The sequence below is a fragment of the Salvelinus namaycush genome, chromosome 30, assembly GCF_016432855.1.
Source record: "Salvelinus namaycush isolate Seneca chromosome 30, SaNama_1.0, whole genome shotgun sequence".
NCBI classification, from domain to species: domain Eukaryota; kingdom Metazoa; phylum Chordata; class Actinopteri; order Salmoniformes; family Salmonidae; genus Salvelinus; species Salvelinus namaycush.
The window spans coordinates 14,010,815-14,030,553 of record NC_052336.1 but is presented as its reverse complement, the minus strand read 5'-3'; the positions used below and the strand labels follow the sequence as shown (position 1 = coordinate 14,030,553).

The following is a 19,739-nucleotide window of genomic DNA, read 5'->3' as shown; positions in this document are numbered from 1 at the left end:
GAGCATCTATGTAATGCATATTTCCCTCTTATCTTTCTCTCTCCAGTCTCCCAGAGTACTTTGTGGTCCCAGTGTCCCTGGCGGATCAAGACCTGAAGCAGTACTTGTGTTTTTTCACTGCTCACCGCATCCCTGTGAGTGGCCAGCCTCTCATCTCAAAAAACAACAGCTTTTGCTTAATAAAAGCCTTTCTCGCTGTTTTAGACAGAATTCCCTAGACAGACTGTTTCTGTCAAGCATTAATGACGCCGATTTGTTAAGTGCTTTGAGAGGAGTGATTGCATTTGAGTGTAAGTGAGAGAACGAGGGAGGCTGTTTGTGTGTGACTGCTGAACCATGACAAGGTGGTGTTTTCCCCTTAGTTGTGGTGCTGGAATCACCCCAACGGCAGTGCCCTGGTGCGCATGGCCAGCATCAGTGACCCACTGCAGCAGAGGAAGCTGGACCAGAGGTACATTAAGACTGAATAGAATATTAATGAAAACATTTTATTTGTTGTTTTCATATTGTTCACTACAACCATCTGTTTTCAATTTCCTTTCAAATTGTGTGATTATCATGTCAGCACTGTGATTTGCTATTTTGGCATAATTGACAAGTGAGATTGGCAAACTATTCTGTCCAGACTCGCAGTACCAAATAAATAAATTAACTGCTTGTCAAATAAGCAGTGCCGTTAAGACCATTTCCAACAGTCTTTTCCTGCTCTGTGCTGTGGTAGGATCTGTAGTGCCATAACAAAGAGCCACCCACAGCGCAGTGACGTCCTCAAGTCCGACCTGGACAAGAACCTGCCCAACATCCAGGACATCCAGGCTGCGTTTGTCAAAGTGCGGCAGATCTGTGTCATCGGTAAGGAATTGAAATCAATCAAATTAATGTTGTGATCTATTTGTTTTTTTATGAAGGCACTTTGTTGTTCTTAGGCTTTTATTGAAAGCATTCTGAAAGCGCCTGGGATATTTAACTGTTTGTTTGTGTGCAGAGCCCTTTGAGGAGTCTGAGGAGAAGTGGCTGTCGTCCATGGAAAGCTCTCGATGGCTGGAGTATGTCAGGTATGTACAAATACTGAGACACCACTGGCTCAGCAGGTTGGCTCACCTTGCTGTTTGCACTGGCATTGCCGCTGTCCTGTCCTGCATGAAGTTTCATTTAGAAAAGTACTAGCATTGACAAACGCTCCAGCTGGTTCTCTCTCTACCATCTGGTATATATATATATATATATATATATATATATATTAGTCCTTTTATTTCCACTTTTTAAAGGTGGTAATATTTACGGCGCAAGTACAGGATCATTTTGGTTGGACTCAATTTTTGGTCAGATTTAATGAATGTCGTACTTAAGATGTATGCGTAAATGTTACATATTTGTACCTAGAGTAAAGTCAACTGTATCCTTTCATATTCCTGGCTCTAGGGCCTTCCTGAAGCATTCAGCCGAGGTAGTCTACTTGCTGGAGGGAAAACATGTGTCTGTCATTCTGCAAGGTAAAGAAATACATGGTTTTGTCCTTTAGTTGTCTGTCTCTCTGTATGTTTCCTGTCTGTGTGTGTCTTGTCGGTCTTACTACCTGTATTTCTCTCTTCTTTTCTGTCTCTCTTCTCTCTCCAGAGGAAGAAGACAGGGACCTGAGCTGTGTGGTGTCCTCTCTGGTACAACTGATGCTGGACCCTCACTTCCGTAGCCTCACTGGCTTCCAGAGCCTGGTGCAGAAGGAGTGGGTGATGGCTGGCCATCGCTTCCTCGACCGGTGCAACCATTTGAAGAAGAATGACAAAGAGGAGGTAGGCTCTGTCTATTTGCATACTTGAAATGGAGCTTGACATGGAGTTGTACTTTGAAATGTTGTCATTGTTTTGTGCCCAGTGATTTTAATAATTTATCATTTTAGTCATTTAGCAAACACTCTTAACCTTAATTGCTCCTGTAAGTCGCACTGAATAAGTGCCTTGCTCAAGGGCACATCAACAGATTGTTCACCTAGTTGGCTCAGGGAGTCAAACCAGCAACCTTTCGATTACTGGCCAAACGCTTTTAATCGCTAGACTACCTGCCGCCCTTAATCACAATATTCTTTACCTTTCCCGCTCTTCCTCTCCTCCCATCCCCTCAGTCTCCTCTGTTCCAGCTGTTCCTGGACTGTGTGTGGCAGATTATAAATCAGTACCCAGCAGCCTTTGAGTTCACTGAGACCTACCTGACTGTGCTCAGTGACAGCATGTGGATCCCTGTCTTCAGCACCTTCCTCTTCAACTGTCCCCAGCAGCGCACTGAGAACAGCATGGTGAGGAGCTCACACACACACACACACACACACAAAAAGAGACAAAAACAGGAAGTTCCCCCTCAACCCTCACAACATAGTTGCGGTTGTATTGAACTCCGTCAACGCACCTCTGATATGATACAGCTCAGAACTGTGTGCAGCTGTGAGAAGTATTAGTAACCTTACCTGTCCTCCTCCACAGGACTTTGCTCAGAGTAAGTGCATCTCTGTGGGGGAGGAGAAGGCCCTGCGTTTCCCCCCTGTCTGGGACTGGTCACAGCAGTTCACCCCCAAAGACCAGGCCCTTTTCAACAACCCCATGTATGTTGGCAAAGGTGCCACCTGTGTTCAGAACGGAGCAGTGAAGTCCTTCAGACGCACTAAGGTCAGTTTGCTCTCTTTGTTTGAGAATGCAAATGAATACAATGAGAGTTCTCAACCACCCCTTAACAGGATAAGTACATTTCAATTCTAGATGGGTAAATTAGGGAGCTTTGCAAGAAAAGCTATGCAAGACTATCCAGGGACAGTCCCAGATGCCTGGAAATAACCTGAATTCATGAAGATCAAAATGTCATGTTCCTCAAAGTAAAATCAACACCATCTACATGCATGTACATTCTAAATTAAATAACTTGTAAATGAGTGTGTTCCTTTCTCTTCCAGAAAAACTACAGTTCTACACTCCGAGGGATGCCCTCTTCCCTGAGGAACATCCTGATGGACGGCCATGACAGCCTCACCCTGACCAGACGGAACTCCCTCGTGTCGCGGCTCAAACCAGACTTCTCCCAGATCAGAGAGGTGGTGGAGAGCCCAACAGAGCGCTTCTTCAGGGACTGGGTCTCCCGGCCCGCAGACCTACAGGGGATGCTCATCCCCCAGCTCCTGCCTTCACACCTGGCCCTGTGGAGGCTCTACTTCCTGCGCTGGGTCCCTGAAGCCAGCATCCCCAAGGGCGGCCCTGTAACCGCATACCACAAGCTCTCCCAGCTGGCTGATGAGGTAGAGAAGTTGCAGAGCCAGCTACGCCAGTACAAGGGGGCCACTCCGGCCAGCACCCCGACCTCCAACGCCCCCCCATCAGACCATAGCAGGATGTACTTTAAGGCCGGTTCCACCCACGAGCCCTCTTCAACTCCAGAGTACCTCAGCTCCTCCTTCCCCTTTTCTCCCGTGGGGAACATGTGCCGCCGCAGCATCCTGGGCACTCCTCTCAGCAAGTTCCTGAACGGGGCAAAGATATGGCTCTCCACTGAAACTCTGGCCAATGAGGCACTCTGAGGTCCCGTGGCTAAAGTTCTCACTCAAATCAATGCTTTTAGTCCAGAAGGGATGTCCTATCATGCTAGAGGCTGGAGGCTAGCTCAGTTTAATGTGATGTGACTGTTTGTTTTTGCACAAGATGATTCATCTTTGCTTAAATCGCACATTTCTTCAGGGTTTTGCCAGGGTTGCTCTCTGTAGGAAGTCAATTTTCATTTCCATTTTCAAGTTTTAGATTCAGTTGAGTATGTAGAAGAATGTTAGTGGAATATGATTTTGTAGTGACATGGATGAAGCGCTGATGACACTTTGCGACGGAAAAAAGGAGCTATGAGGAGGAGTTAAATCTGTGGTAGACACTTATCGCTTTATTTGTATCACTTAATATAGTTTAGTATTTCTAGAGACCTTCTGGTAAGGTACTGCATTAATTCTAGAATGAATATTAACCAAATCATGAATAGTGAAAGGAGAAGGACAGACGAGGCTATTTACTATTAGGCCTTCTTGCAGGAAATGATCATCAATCACGTAACACACCAATAAAATGCCAGGGAACTGGCACTGGAAAATGCCTTCACCGTTTGAGACAAGAAATTTGTGGACATTCATCAATCAACTTTTTCCTTGATGGCTTTGGCATTGAAATGCATCAGTATCTGGACATGTATGATTTGGAGCTGTGGGCAGTAAAGAACTGCTGGGCATGCTGGATACCTGTCTTATCATTACTGTACACCCGCATAGCCTGAACTGATGCTGCTAATGGCTGGACGCCTCCTGAACTGATGCTCAGACAATCAGCATGTCTATTCACCATAGTCAGGTGATGTGTTTCAGAGTGGGTTTGAAGTGGAGACATGTAAACAGTTGGAATCTGTTTTCTCTAATGAGCCCTCATTGCTCCTTCACCTGATATTAACAAGACAAATCCCAAATAAGAAGTGAAGCTGTATGAAATAACTACTGGTAATGGTAAATTGACAAATAATATACTGTTTTTATTGCTATTCTAATTATGGTACTTACTGTTTTTTAGCCCCTACTTCTAGTTTATATACCATGAATGCACAGCCCTTGTTTTAGTTTACCACTAATTCACACCATTGGTGCACTCAGCACTGGTATTGTATGACAATTGTGCTCTTCATTTGACACAATTTGATATTGATCAACAGTGCACATATTTATTCAGTTATGCAAATGTTCTAAAACAGGGATGTAGGAAATTCTCAGTGCCTTTTTAGATGGAAATGTGGGTTTACTTACTGTGTTCAATGTACCGGTTCACTTCTATCACTTATTCTACTATGCATGTTGTTACACCCAGAGTAATGACATTAGGAGAGACGGAGTACTTCAAAAGCTGCATCTGGAAGCCAAATTGAAGTGCTTGATCTGAAGTAACACCATGTTGGGATTAATGTTATGTTTTACCTTTGCTCTGTGGAGTGTCACTGTGTTAGATCAAGTTTGGAGATACACATTTATGGTATTGCAGAGCACTTGTTGGACAATTGAGTGGTCTGTAGTGCAATGTTGACCCTCTCCCCCCTTAAAAAGCACTGTCAACACTCTCTGACCACAGGGGATCACAGCTGTAAGGCAAAATGTCAATGTAAAGGAATTTAGAGCAAATAAAAATGTCAAATGTCTGAAGTTTTTTTTTTTGTTATTGGGGGGGTAGATATTTGTGAATATTCTTCTACTCGGTATTTCAGACACCCAATAAGGTGGCTGCAATGCTTGTGTCTGGATTGGAAAGCTGTCAAAAATGAGACGATTAGCAATGTCTGCAACACAGATTTATAAGGGAAACTGAAGATATTTCACATGATATTCAAATTAAAATATTAACCATGCTATATGCAGGTCTGATATTAGTCAAATCAGGTCATACTACAGTCAGTGTATGTATAATAAAATGCAAAGCTACTGTACACACTAACTCAAATCAATAAGGCCACCAGCACCCCCTGCTGTAATACTGGAGCATCAACCGGGAAAATTGCAAAAACAACACGTCACAATAACATGCCGGTACTGTAAATCTGAGAAAGTACTGCATTTGTAATTCAAGAACCTCCTAAAGTATCCCAATGAGAGACCCATAATGTGCTAAAATACTACTTGTTTTCATTGCCTAAGGATTGCCATTTAAAGAGGAACAAGGCAATGTGTGTTCCCGAAGGGAAATAGATAATTCCCTAATTTGTGCATACAGACATTCGGGGGAAAATGGCAATTCAAGTATTCCTAGCAGAAGGTAAACGTGTGTGTGTTTTTTATTGGCCATGAAGCTCAAATTTATGAAAATGATAGGATTTATATGCCTCAAAATCATCCAGGAAATTGAATTTACTATGTGTGACGTCATCTAGGAGCGCCACTGGGTTTTCGTCTGCTGGCCTCCGAAATGGGCTCGACTAATCAGCCCTGATTTCATCCACATTTCCTTATCATATTAACTGTTCCGAAAGCGTAAGGCAGTCGAGGCATATCCACAATGATATTTGGAGGTAAGTGCACGAGAAGACAGGAAGTTGTGGCGTTTGGAGATACTATATTTGACCGATAATAACATGATAAATGGCTATTCTGCTAACTAGCTAGCCATTACTAGTGTTCGCTGATGTCCAGCCATACATTCTGACGTTGCCTGGCCTTCTCACTTCACTATTATTTTCATCCCACGAAAGTTAACTTTTCTAACTATGCCAACAACAGTATGTAATTGTCATCTAATTATTTGATCATGTTTTGTAGCCAGTATTAGTATTCTCAATCTTGTTTGAATGACATGAGGAAACACCCAACTAGATTGCTATTTTTGACTCCCATCCCAACTCAAATTTCAGTTTTAGCCAGAGAACTAGCAAGAGAGCTTAATCAATTTGATATCAGATGTGGAAATGTTTCTAAGATATAGTGCAGTTTGTCCAATGTTCTACATTTAGAATAACAAAAACATGATCTATGCCTAGAGAGCATGGCTCCTATTCAAAGAAGATGAAAACAGCATCTTTCACCAAGTAGGCCTACTGTAGCGAATAACGCAAATTTCTTTATGGACATGCCAAAAATAGGCTATATTCGGGGGAAATGTTAGCACTATATTTATGAAAATATCAAGCACCCTGCTGTCTTCAGCTCCTCTGCACGTAGAAAGTGAGGCATGTGATGTGAATGTGGGTAATTTAAGACGTTTATATAAGGTTTTATAAAGAATGGGAGGATATGTGTGGGTGGAAGAGGGTTTGTTGTGTAGGTGTTTGTGCATGCCTGGGTGTTTTAACAGTCTCAAATCTGTCTTCACCCTTACCTTTCCCTCCCATGGCTTCCCACTAATAATCCAATTGATTGTGGAGAAAATACACAGCAGTGTCATGGGACGAGACAATATAATTAGGCAAGCTGAAAAAAAAGGGTTCTGAATAATCTGGAAGCATTTCTGGTTGCAGCAGCTGAGGTGTAGAGAAGTCTCTCCATTACTCTTTTACTCACTCTCCCTATCTCTCGTGTGCTGTGATTCACTATGCCATACAGTTCAGCAAGTAACAACTTGTTGCCATGGGGAGAAAGCAATATGGCACAGACCATAAAATGAGCTGAAGTGTGTGCCTAATCTTTATGGTGCTGTTGGTTTTCTCACCTCCTGTCATCACACGGCGGCCTAATTATTCAAGGAAATAATATCCAGAGTTAAAAGCTGCAATATGTAACTTTTTGGGCGACCTGACCAAATTCACATAGAAGTGTGATATAGATTTGTCATTCTCATTGAAAGCAAATCTAAGAAGCGGTAGATGTGTTCTATGTGCGCTATTTCTAGTCAAATCAAATTTTATTGGTCACACATACATGGTTAGCAGATGTTATTGCAAGTATAGAGAAATGCTTGTAGTGCTTATTCGTCCCTAAAGTTTTGTTTTTGCATCTTTTACTTTTGGTTATAGAAACTATACTTCAAAGCGGTTAGAAGATACAGTGATTCTCTAAACTATACTTGCTTGTTATGTCACCAAACTGAAATCAGGCGAACTATTAGAATTTTAGCAACCAGGAAGTGGCGGCGCAATTTCTGCATGGTGCATCTTTAACTGAAATTCAGTTTCTTTGGTTTGTTTGTGTCCATCATTTTGTGGATCTCCTGTGCCTAGGTCTGGAAACACAAGTTTCCTTTCGTCTACAATCTCTCTCAAACATCTTGGCACTCTAAGCCTGGCTTGTGACGTGGGTCCAGTATGTATCGATGTAGTATGTTAAGGTGAATCCTTGGGGTCGTCTGACGGCTGGTCACACAGTCTTTCTCTGTGTTTCAAGGTGAGGCGGTGGACGAGGTCAGCTTCAGGTTCTCAGAGCTGGTTCCTGTGGTGCTGATTGCCTGGCCAACAGGCTCCACTCCCCGTGCTGCACAATAAAGAGCCTTTCACGCCCAGACAAGACTACACGGCACCGCCATGAAGCCAGGTCACGAGCGCAATCAGGAGTGCCTGCCTCCCAAGAAGAGGGATCTCAACAACAGCACCAGTAGTAGTAGTGCGGGAGGAGGGGCAGGCAGTGGGGTGGGGGGAGGAGGTGGTGGGAGAGGGGGGGAGGAAGTGGCCTCCACTCAGAGCTCAGGGGTCGGTAGTGACACTCAGGGAGGAGGCACAGCAGAAGAGTGGCTGCGTGCACAGCATGGTCTACACTATGGAGTAGAGAGTGCTGAGAGCCTCCAAGGGCTGCCCGTTGACCAGTACAGCATGCTCTATAGGGTGGCTCTCCCCTCTGTCTCCTACTCCCAGACTAGTCTACACCCAGTGTTAAGCCATATCTCTCCAGCTTACACTGTCCCCTCATCTCTCCTACAGCATCATCCAGGGATCTCCTATCCCCCTCTAGGCTATGCCCAGATCCCCCACTCCTCTTTCCAGTTTGTCTCCCCATACGGTGCAGTCCCTTATGCAGTTCCCCCTGGCTTTGTCCCCAGCTCCCTGATCTCTCCCTCGGGCACCCTCTCCCAGCCCCACCTGGTCCCCTACCAGTCAGTCATCCAGGAGGGGGTGGTCTCCCCTCCTACCCAGGCCCATGTATCTGCCCATGCCTTTGCAAAAGTGGGGTCGTCTGGAGGTGTCCCGCTGATGCTGACCTCGGAGCAGGCTGCCCAGCACCAGCAGCACCTGGGCGCGCTGCCCGCCGCAGAGCTCAGTCCTCGGGAAGTGCCAGTCTTTTACCACTCTCAGGGCACCAGGGCTGCGCCTGCCCCCTGGGACCCCTACAGCGGGGAGCAGGAGACAGACAGGGATAGAGAGTTGAATGGAGGGGAGAGGGAGCAGGCAGCCAGGGAGATGCTCCAGGACTCAGTCTACATTGCCAGAAATGCACGGCTGCTGCAGGCAGCATCCGCCTCTGTAGCACTGGAGCACGCACAGGACAGAAGCCTGAAGAGCCGCAGGCTGGACGAGAGGGCTTCGCCTGGGCAGCGCAGCACCCCAGACACTGACCTGGAGGTAAGACTTGAAGTTTTGTTGTAATTACTTACACGCATGTATTTACTTATTTTAAGTTATTTCAAATCTACTCCATAAGGCAAATAAATGTTTTATTTTAAATTTTCGAATAAGGAGAGTTTTGATTTGATTATGAATTGTCCAAAATTCTGACTTTATTTAGTGCACTTGACTTTTTATAGTGTCTGCTGTGACACAATATCCATGTTCCCCTCCACTTCCTTCCTTTATTACTTTGTTGAGGGTGTGCTGATCATTGGGCAACCAGTCACATCCACACACTGCCTGCTGCTTCTAGGAAAGACAAAAAATTCTCTGGTTTGTGGTCTCGACTAGAGTTGATAGGAAACCACTGCTTTCTGAGGCTTAATAATGGTGGTTGAGAGGAGGTACAGGAGGACAAAACTTCAGTCTTTTTTTCCTTTTTCTCAGACACAACAATTTATTACATTTAAAGATAAAAAGGTTGATTGATTGAAATGTGTTAATAAGATTTATCTTTTGTCATCCTCAAGGTTCAGCAGGTCGTTGGTCGCCTAGCCTCTCCTGTCCAAGGTGTGAGTGGAGGCCGCAAAGAGGTGTCCTTTGGTCCCCTGAACCTATCCCAGGGCTCTCAGAGAGGCAGAGAGGCTCATGGGGAGGCAGGTGAGAGTGCTGGCCGGACAGCGTACGCGATCCACCCTGCGGTGTATGGAGACCCCCGAATGACGGCCCATCAACAGCAGGCAGGGCAGCCAGGCCACGCGGTCATCTTGGCCAATGGACAGACAGTCCTGGTCCCCTTAGACTATCACCACCTCCCCCACCAACATCAACAGCCACCCCAGCACTACCCCAGCCAGACCAATGATGACACCTCTGCTGTCACCATGGCCTCCCCCACCCCCACCCCCTACTCTAAAGCCTCTGAGTCTCCAGCCAGAGTGGGCCTCCCAGACAGGGCTGTGGTGGATCTGGCCGCCGTGGAGCAGCACCCCCAGCAGCCTTTTTCTGTCCCAGTCACGGCAGCCCTCACGCAGGCCCTGGTGCCCACCCCTGCCCCCTCCAATCCCTCCCATTTCATGAAGGGGGCCATCATCCAGCTAGCCACGGGGGAGCTGAAGCGCGTGGAGGACCTGCAGACTCAGGACTTTGTGCGGAGTGCTGAGGTGAGCGGGGGGCTGAAGATCGACTCCAGCATGGTGGTGGACATCAGGACCAGCCAGCAGAGACCCGGCCTGGTGGCGCTGCACTTCACAGTTGGCGAGCAGCAGAGCAAGGTGACCATCGACGTGCCCCCGGAGCACCCCTTCTTTGTGTTTGGCCAGGGCTGGTCCTCCTGCAGCCCAGAGCGCACGGCCCAGCTCTATGGCCTGGCCTGCCACCACCTGCAGGTAGGAGACGTGTGTGTGTCCATCACTCTGCAGCAGCCGCCCCAGCAACAGAAACAGCCCCTGCAGCAGCAACAACAGCAGCAGCAGCAGCAGACCCAAGCCAGGACTTCCACCAAAGCCAACTCCACATCAGGGGCCATCGGCCAGCCCATGGGGCCCCCTGCCCCCCAGCAGCCCAGGCCACAGCCTCACTTCAGGATGGAACGCATCCACAGAGAGAGGGAGAGGGGGGATAAAGAGGAGCCCATGCAACTAGGGGGTGTTGGGCAGAGTGAGATGCCTACCAGACCAAATAGGACTTCAGCAGAGCACACTAGGAGCCAGAGCAGTTACTATTTGCACACGGAGGGTTCTGCTCGTCCAGGGGCGGGGGTGGGAGTGGTGTCGACAGTGTCGAGCGCGTCTCAGAGGCGCTGGTCCGCCCCTGGCCTTCAGAGATGCATGAAGGTGGAGGAAGGGGCGCACCCTCAGCTGGGCTCCTCTCGACCCTCCTTCATCCCACAGGAGGTCAAACTGTCCATTGAGGGGCGCTCTAACGCTGGGAAGTAGCACCAACCACAGCACAGAAGAGACTGTCAGAGGAGTGAAAACATCAGAAAGGGGGAAAGGGGGAGTGGGAATGTAGCCTCAGAATGTTTGATATTTTGCACACCTAATAAGATTACAAGCTCTTTGTTTTCAGAGGAACTACCTGGTCTTGTGGCTGGTCAGGTCCGCTCTATTTGGCAGTCAGTCAGGACAGCTCCTGGTCCAGTGATCAGGAGATTGGGTCTCTGCTCTCCCAGGCTGACAGGGAGCGGATGCAGAAGCAGGGAGTGTATGTAGCTGGTGAATCACCTACCAAAGTCCTCAGACTGCATCTTCCTTCCTTCCTCCCTACCGCCCTACCAACCCCTCAGAACCATCCTTATCGCAGGTGAACCAACCCTCAGAACCATCCTTATCGCAGGTGAACCAACCCTCAGAACCATCCTTATCACAGGTGATCGCATTCACTGGACTTTCTCTCTTCTTTGACCAAACCATCTCTGGAAACCCAAGACTGGGGAGAATATATAGCCCATGTCTGGTAGACAGACACAGGGTCTGACAGTGACAAGAACATAGCTATCCTATTATGCTCTGTCTCTCCCCACATTTCTATTTTCGTCTGTTACCTTCAAAAGCGTTCTCCAAAAAGAAGAAAAGACTAAAGACACACTTGCGGTGCTGAATTGCTGGTATCGGCACATAGATGCTTTTCCCTCTAATGATGTTGGTTCTCTTGATGCAGACTCTTGACGTGTGTCATCGTCACTTAGTGTGCTTCTCTAGTAGGAGCAGAGGACTTCTACTAAGGCACAGACACTCTCCCTCATCTCCCTGCCTCTCCTCGTAGGGCCCAGTCTGAGAGGGTCTGAGAGGAGGGCAGGCAGCCTTAGAGGTCTTTCAATCAGCTCCTTCAATCAACCAATCAGAACCTAGGAAACCGCTCACTCCTTTCGTAAGGCACCAACCACGCTTCCCCGTTTTTCATTTTACACCCCAACCCCACTTTGTGCCACGGTTACATGTCAGTTTTCCTTTCGAAAGAAACCAAAAGAGATCATGCATTCCAGCATCATAGTGATTATCAGAGTGACCACAAGACAACACTTATCTTCCCGAATGCAGCCCTTCCTGCCTGCTATACCTCTCAGCATTCCTCTGGCTTGTGACTGTTTACTGTATTGTATTAGTAGGCACCACTACTGGAGGCACGGGCTGGTCTCCACCAATGTCACCTGTGGGAATGATGCCTGTATGGAGCAGTACTGGCTGCAGGCAACTGGCATGCTCAGGCTGCAGCCCGTCATGGACGGTGAGGGCCAGAGAGTGAAACCTCCCCATAGAGCCATGTTGGCCCTCTCAGTGCAGCAGCCCCTGGGCCTATGAGGGGGAACCCTGTGTGTGTTGGAGGGGATGAAGTTGGACCTGCTTCATACCTTTTTCACACTATTGTCCCAACACAAACTGGGGGGATCTTTTGGCTTGCTTTCCAGTGAATATAATTGGTTTAAGGTTAGCCTGCCATTTTCCAGCCTGGTTTAGGTTGTTCATAGCTAGCTAACTATGTGCCTCTGCTCGTTTAAAAGCAGGATGGCACTAGATATGATATCTGGCCAGGTCAGCTTACACGACGGTGTGAAATGGGTATATGAGACCAGTCAATCCTTGCTCAGTTACCAAAATCAAAGCAATAGTGGCGTTCCTGTTTATTTGGGGTTTTCTGTGTATTTTGTTATTGTTTTTATATAAATATACAGCTTGCGTATCAGACCTAATACTATCTTTAACCCTGACCTGAAACGTTCCTGCTTTTCAAAGGTGATGCACAATTTGTCTCTGAAATGTTTTGATCTTTGTATGGTTATTACAGATTCACAATCAAAGCATGCCTTTTGAAATAATTTTTATTTAAAAAACCAGGCATTTCTTCTGGAGAGAATAGTCTCCTTTTTGATGGACTGAAGGTTCGGGCTCTGATCATCACTGATAGTATTCATTATGGTTTTATATGGTTAACCTATATAGTTACTCTATATGGTTTTATTCAAGTGCATCTCCCAGAGAGGCTTGACTCCAAATCAATGGTGAGCATCTTAACTGTCCTCTGTTTTGTCCTCTCCATTGTCTTTTAATCTACTTGTGTACATGTAGAATTGTTTTATTCTGTCCATGGCAATATTATTTCCAGTTGACCTTAATATTGTCTTGTATTGCACATAGAAAACTTCACCTGTTGATTCACACTGACCTTGTAATGGGAATTACAAATAGTTTATTTTTTTTATGAAGGGATTTTTTTGTTTGTAGCTATTACATTTTTTGAAGTGTTCTTAAGGTAGTTTTGGCAATAGAGAAACTGACTTGCATGGTTGACACTGTTTACAAATTAGCCAAGAAAAAATGCTGCAGTTTCCTTTTTCGGACACAGATTTTAGTCACAAACTTCAAGTGGATAAAATCAAGATGAAGTGCAATTAGAGCAGATGTAAAAATCACCCAGACATTTAGTTTGATATGTCATTCCATAAAGCAGCCAGACATTCAGTTTGATATGTCATTCCATAAAGCAGCCAGACATTCAGTTTGATATGTCATTCCATAAAGCAGCCAGACATTCAGTTTGATATGTCATTCCATAAAGCAGCCAGACATTTAGTTTGATATGTCATTCCATAAAGCAGCCAGACATTCAGTTTGATATGTCATTCCATAAAGCAGCCAGACATTCAGTTTGATATGTCATTCCATAAAGCAGCCAGACATTTAGTTTGATATGTCATTCCATAAAGCAGCCAGACATTTAGTTTGATATGTCATTCCATAAAGCAGCCAGACATTTAGTTTGATATGTCATTCCATAAAGCAGCCAGACATTTAGTTTGATATGTCATTCCATAAAGCAGCCAGACATTCAGTTTGATATGTCATTCCATAAAGCAGCCAGACATTTAGTTTGATATGTCATTCCATAAAGCAGCCAGACATTCAGTTTGATATGTCATTCCATAAAGCAGCCAGACATTCCCATTAGCTTATGGTAATTCCAGTTTTCTTTTTTCTTCTAAAATGTCTTCACTGTTATGCCTCTTGTCAGAAAGACATTTCACCTCAGTTTTGTCTAGTTTTAATGTCTCTGGTCACTTCTGAACCGGTAGTCCTTGTCTGTAAATTATGTGTATTTGTTTTGATATCACCTGTGTCACAAGATGTGCTCCAACACAGATCCAAGCATTAATATCCCAGGCTCACTGATACTGTGAGAAGGTAACTGTGTGTTAGAGCATCTATCTACTGGCCTGTCTGTACCTGTATCCTGGGCTTTGAGCTCTGAGGTGAAGACTGGTGATTGTGTGTGGTGACATCCCAATGCCTTCTTACGGACTTGAGTCCCTCATCCACACTATTTATAGACGGCTGTATCAAATCTAGTTCATACACCCCTTCCAACCCCACCACCCTACTGCCTCCAGAACATTTCTGTTGAGTGGAGCCTCCAAGGACTCACGGTTCACTGAGGATAAAACCTCAGACAGTCTTTGACAACAAGCCATGAGAGAATGTTCCTGAAGGAGAGGGGCGGTCCGTTAGGCCTGATCAAGGCAGAGTCACATGCCATTTGATACCGTCATAACAAACAATCTGTAATTTTGTTGAAATATAAATGTTTTTAAATACGATAGTGATCAAATTCCATACAGAGATGAGCTGGAGGATTTTCCACAGTGGAGCAGTAGACATTTAGCCATAAACCGCTCAATACTTAATTAATTTTTTACAGTAATTTACGTTTATATATTTTTTTTAATGCTATAAGCAATACAGTTAAACAGAATACCTGAAAATATGTCATGTAGTATAAGGATGTGCTATGCAGTAAACTCTGAAGTATTCTGCTCTTCAGTGACCAAGTGTACCTACTACGGGGTAGGACAGGTTTGTAATGTATATAAGAAGGTGGCTGATGCAGTCATTGTACACTGATCTCTCTGAGTACTATTGCTTATCAGTGCCCACCCTTGGGTGTCTGAATATAGTGGATTTATTTTGTTTTTGTTTGGTAGTTTTTGTTCAGACCCTTAGTTGTCACTAACCTAAGTTCAGCACAGTGTTTTGTTCCAGTCAGCTCAGCCTATGACCACCACCTTCCGCTGCCAGGCAGTACGGGCCAAATCATGACCAGAGATGGGTATGCATGTGTAACTCCAGTTTTTATGTAAATCTGTCGTTGACGTCTATGGATTTGTGCTGAAATTCAAATGATGTGCATGGATATCCAGTTAGATTTTGGCCTTATGATCTCTCTTGGTCAAGTGTGTATGTGTTGTGAATGGGTTGCATCTCATGTCCCACCTCCCTGGGGGCTCTTCCAGAAAGCAGGATCAATGAGTTAGCCAGCTAACGGTCCCCCAAAAAACAGGAAGAACTGCATTTTTTTATAGAAATATGAACTTTGACATTTGTAATGGTATAATTGACTTGACAACCAACAATCCATATTCAGGTTGTTTTCTAAATAAAAATTGAGATTTATTTGGCTGCTTATCAAAGTTACCTGGCTAAGGTAATGATCCTGCTTGCTGGAACACCCCACTGCTCATCACTCTTTCCTCCAGATATTCTTACTGCAGTAAAATATCATTAACAGAACTCCTCACATGCACAAACAGCACTTCTGTGTCTTACCACCTCCTCTCCTCCCTTTGCCATGCCACACAACATGTGTATCAAACTCAGTATTGTGGTCTGGGACAACCATTCTAGGTGCAAGCAGTGCCTCCTGTTTCTTTACCTCTTCCTCTCTGTCTTGAACACGGTATGAGGCAGTGGCTGTATGACCACTCTGACTCTCAGCAGACAGTCAAGTGGACAGGCACATTAGCAGCACGCCCTCTGTTACACTCAGACTAGCATCGTTCTCAGACTTCTCCTCGGAGCGTGAAAGTGCTACTTCGGCAGTTTTCTACGTTCTTCTCTTGACTCTAACCATCGTAAGAAAGGGGAAACATTTGACCTGTACGTTTTTGACCTCACTCTTCTTATTACAATTTTAGTCAAAGAAAATTGCACTAATTTGCCATCCTTTATAGTATTATAAAATGAACGGTTAGTTAATTGAAGTTTTTAATTATTAGCGCTAAACACAAAACCCAATGAAACAATCACTTGACCGTTGTGCATGTTTGTAGAGATAATGTTTTGTATGGCTATTATCAAGCTTGTCAATAACGCCTTAAGATCTGCTTTGTACAATGTGTTAATGGAATGATGCTTATAAGTGACCCAGTTTCCCTCTTTTTCTGTAGCTGCAAAGGTGGATTAGTTCACTCTTGTTGTATTGACCCCCTCTTGGCACACTCCTGGTGTTTTTATTCATAAGCAGAAAGGAGATGGACTGTATCTCTGGATAGGGATAGGTTACAGTGAGGGATCATGTTAGGGTGAGTCCCTATTGCTGCTTGAAAGCTGGACCAGTAACTGACTCACTGTTGTTTTTTTACACACACATACACACCACCCTCTGTTGTTCATGTGAGTGGACGTTGGGAGTAGGTCCCTGAAGGTGAGGTAGTGCTCAATGTATTTTAGTTCTGGTCCTGTCTGATCTACATGGGAGAGAATGTGAGGCTTTTCAAACCAGTGACAACTTTCCTTTATTGGTAACTGTATGGTCTGTTTTTGTTTTGTGATTATGGAAAAAGGCTTTATGACCCTTGTATAAAGTAGCCCTGTTGGTCTGATCTTGTATGACTGAGGTAAATAGACTGGATGGGATGGTGTTGTCGCCAGGCACTAGAGATTCAGAATTAAATCAGGAAGATGAGAATGGTTAAAAGTTAATGGAGTGGTTGGGTATTTTCAGATTTTACATTTGTATTTTGGCACTAAAGTTACTGCTTTTTACGTGACATTTGACTAGTTTTAAAAGAAACAGCATCTTTTTTTAAAAGTATAAAATCTGCAAAATATATGCAATGATGTATGTAATATTCAATCCTCAAATATAATCCAGGTTGTATAAACTTTTGTATAGTGAGTTTTAATATTGTATGGCCGTACCAATATGTATTGATTCTTATCAAAAGCCTTAGTTGTCTACCCAAAGTGCTCCCTTAGAATACAGTACCCTACACCTACCTGAACTTTACAAAGCATTAATAACTATATTTTGTTGCGTTTTTTATTTTTATTTGTACCCTTTTTGAATAAAATAGATTTGTACTGTATATTTGTACCGCTGTGAACAACTTAAGGCTGTTTTGTTTTTGTTTTGCTGTTTTAATTCTATGTACTTAAGGACACAAAGATATTGTATTTTTATTGTTACAGCTAACTTCTTGGAGACATTGCATTTATCATGTTTGTTAAGTAAACACAATAATATATATATATATATATATACTTACTATTACCCTATGTCCAGAGTTGTGTTTTATTTGGTCTCTTCTTTGACTGGTCCACATGGAGAGATATGTGGGTCCTGGAGCTTGTTCCAGGGTCATAAACCATCTCATCTGCAGCTTTGGTTTATCAATGATTTAATTACCACAGAGGTCAAACTTGAGTTTCAGGATCATGTCTGAATTACCTATAGAGTTGTTTAACTACAGTACAATACACCAGTGATATTTTCATTCCTCTCATTCCATGTTCCTGCTCTGTTCACACTCCAGAGTTAGCATTGGACAGCACTACTCTGTCTAGGTGTTAGAGGTTTATGACCCTGTCTGTGTCTGCCATGAATAGAGAGGCCATTGTGGCCTGGAGAGAGCCAGTCCATTTGAGTGGCATGCTTTATTTGCTGACTAGAGCATAGGGTGAACTGAAAGAGAAGAGAGATTGACTTTACTACACAGCGCAGGTGTCAATGTTTATTTCCACATTTTATTCCTGCTTTTAATATGATCTGTACATCTGTTAATCCAGTAGCAGAACAGCTGCTGTAAAAGTACCATTCTGAGAATTGTGACAACAGAACTAGCATAGTGTTCTCCTTTTCACTTTTGTTTACCCTCATTGATTTTGGCCTTCTTAAAAGGATTTCCTTTGTAAACATGGACATCAAGAGAATATCCTGATAGACTAGTAAAAAGGCCAAAGTTCAAAGAACAGTCTTGATTAAATTGAACAAAAACAGGCAGGCATAGAATAACAGTAGAATACAAATGCAGTTTCACGACATGCAGTGCTAATCCAGACTGTCACGCTAGGCAGAGCTTTAAACAGTGCTGTTCAAAAGCACAAACAGATCCTGGGAAACTGTCAATACCATTTCCTTTGTAGTATTTTAATGTCGAAGAGCGTACTCCACATTTTCCATAACATTATTCCACTGTGTGAGGATGACACTGATGTCAGCTGCCAGTTCAAATCAGTCAGAATACCCAGTATTCATTATTGAAAAGGTGTCCATACGTTTAGTACTTGGCAGAAATTATACAGATTTTGTAGCAAAGTTACTGACCATGTGTGACGACACTGTCTGCAGCATGGCTCTGCTCTCTGTGTATCTAAAATTAGGATAGTGATATGACCCTGCTGAAAATAAGTTAATGGACCAGGGCGCTGAATCTATGGCCAAAGAGGCCTCACTGAGTTGCACAATTCTATACATTTGAGTCCATTTGTTTTTTCCTGCACTCTGCATAGTTTTAATAGTCAAATTTCCCTTGGAATAAACAGCACTGTTGCATAGAGGTTTGAACCGCTCCTACACTCTTAAGGACAATTAGAATATAATAGCTTTTCCCTGTTGAGCGGGATACTATTCTGTTGTGGGCTTCAGCCTGGTAGTGGCTCAAACTGAGAACCAGTCTTAGTTCCTGTCTTGAGGAATACTCCAGAAAACTAATAATGTAATGTTGTCAATGTGTCTGCAGAGCTCTGTTGAGAAACATTGCGTATCAGAGGTTACCTTTGAGGAAAGAAATTGAGAACAAATGACCAAAGAGAAGGAAAAAACAAATACATACAGTACAGAACCAAACATGGCAAAATGTGTAATTGCATCTTATATACACACCAAACAAAATATATATATTCACATCATGTTGCATAAATATCAATTGGAATGAGGTCAATGAAACAGATAAGACCAGAGATCTCTCCCAACTGGTCGAGAGTCAACAGGTTTAATAATGAGTAGAACATGCTCATTGGAGAGTGGAACTCTGCAAAGTGAGATCACTTAAAATGCAGAGATTAGTTATTTAAAATATAGCATTTACCCTGACATATGAGCATTTTTAAATACGTTGGCTGGGTGAGGAAGGAAATATGACAATTTGGGGCATTTAGAAAAATGCTAGTAAATTAGCAGTCCTAAATGTCCTAGAGGTAACTAACATATACAGAACACTAACAGCAGCAAAGATTGGGGTTTGATGAGCCGAAGATGCATAAAGTAAAAATGAAATTATTACCAATTACTTGGCAAAGGTTATGGAGTGTTGAAGGTACGAGGGAAAAACAGATTGAGGAGGGTCAATGTGACTAATAAAAGGCAAAGAGACCTACAGTAGTGGCAGTATACAGTTGAAGTCGGAAGTTTACAAACACCTTAGCCAAATACATTTAAACTCAGTTTCACAATTCCTGACATTTAGTCCTAGTAAAAATTCCCTGTCTTAGGTCAGTTAGGATCAACACTTTATTTTAAGAATGTGAAATGTCAGGATAATAGTAGAGTCATTTATTTCAGCTTTTATTTCTTTCATCACATTCCCAGTGGGTCAGAAGTTACATACACTCAATTAGTATTTGGTAGCATTGCCTTTAAATTGTGGGTCAAATGTTTTAGGTAGCCTTCCA

At 43.8% G+C, this 19,739-nt stretch overlaps 2 protein-coding genes across 3 annotated transcripts in view; both read left to right on the top strand.

Annotated features, from left to right (window-relative positions):
- The window catches only part of LOC120025038 (myotubularin-related protein 10-like), a 28,366-nt gene extending 23,173 nt beyond the window's left edge, over positions 1 to 5,193 (top strand). For both annotated transcript variants that reach the window (XM_038969475.1, XM_038969474.1), the window contains exons 8-16: positions 47 to 134; positions 363 to 451; positions 722 to 852; positions 986 to 1,055; positions 1,423 to 1,493; positions 1,618 to 1,790; positions 2,120 to 2,290; positions 2,475 to 2,657; positions 2,939 to 5,193. In XM_038969475.1, the coding sequence (XP_038825403.1) occupies positions 47 to 134; positions 363 to 451; positions 722 to 852; positions 986 to 1,055; positions 1,423 to 1,493; positions 1,618 to 1,790; positions 2,120 to 2,290; positions 2,475 to 2,657; positions 2,939 to 3,556 (1,594 nt within the window). In that variant the 3' untranslated portion in view covers positions 3,557 to 5,193. The remainder of the gene's footprint in view (positions 1 to 46; positions 135 to 362; positions 452 to 721; positions 853 to 985; positions 1,056 to 1,422; positions 1,494 to 1,617; positions 1,791 to 2,119; positions 2,291 to 2,474; positions 2,658 to 2,938) is intronic.
- A 2,981-nt stretch (positions 5,194 to 8,174) lies between these two features.
- Positions 8,175 to 17,340, top strand: LOC120025123 (ataxin-1-like). The gene is made up of 2 exons (XM_038969559.1): positions 8,175 to 9,030; positions 9,546 to 17,340. Exons 1-2 carry the CDS (start codon positions 8,284 to 8,286, stop codon positions 10,950 to 10,952), a joined length of 2,154 nt encoding a protein of 717 aa, XP_038825487.1. The 5' UTR covers positions 8,175 to 8,283; the 3' UTR covers positions 10,953 to 17,340.
- The last annotated feature ends 2,399 nt before the right edge of the window (positions 17,341 to 19,739 follow it).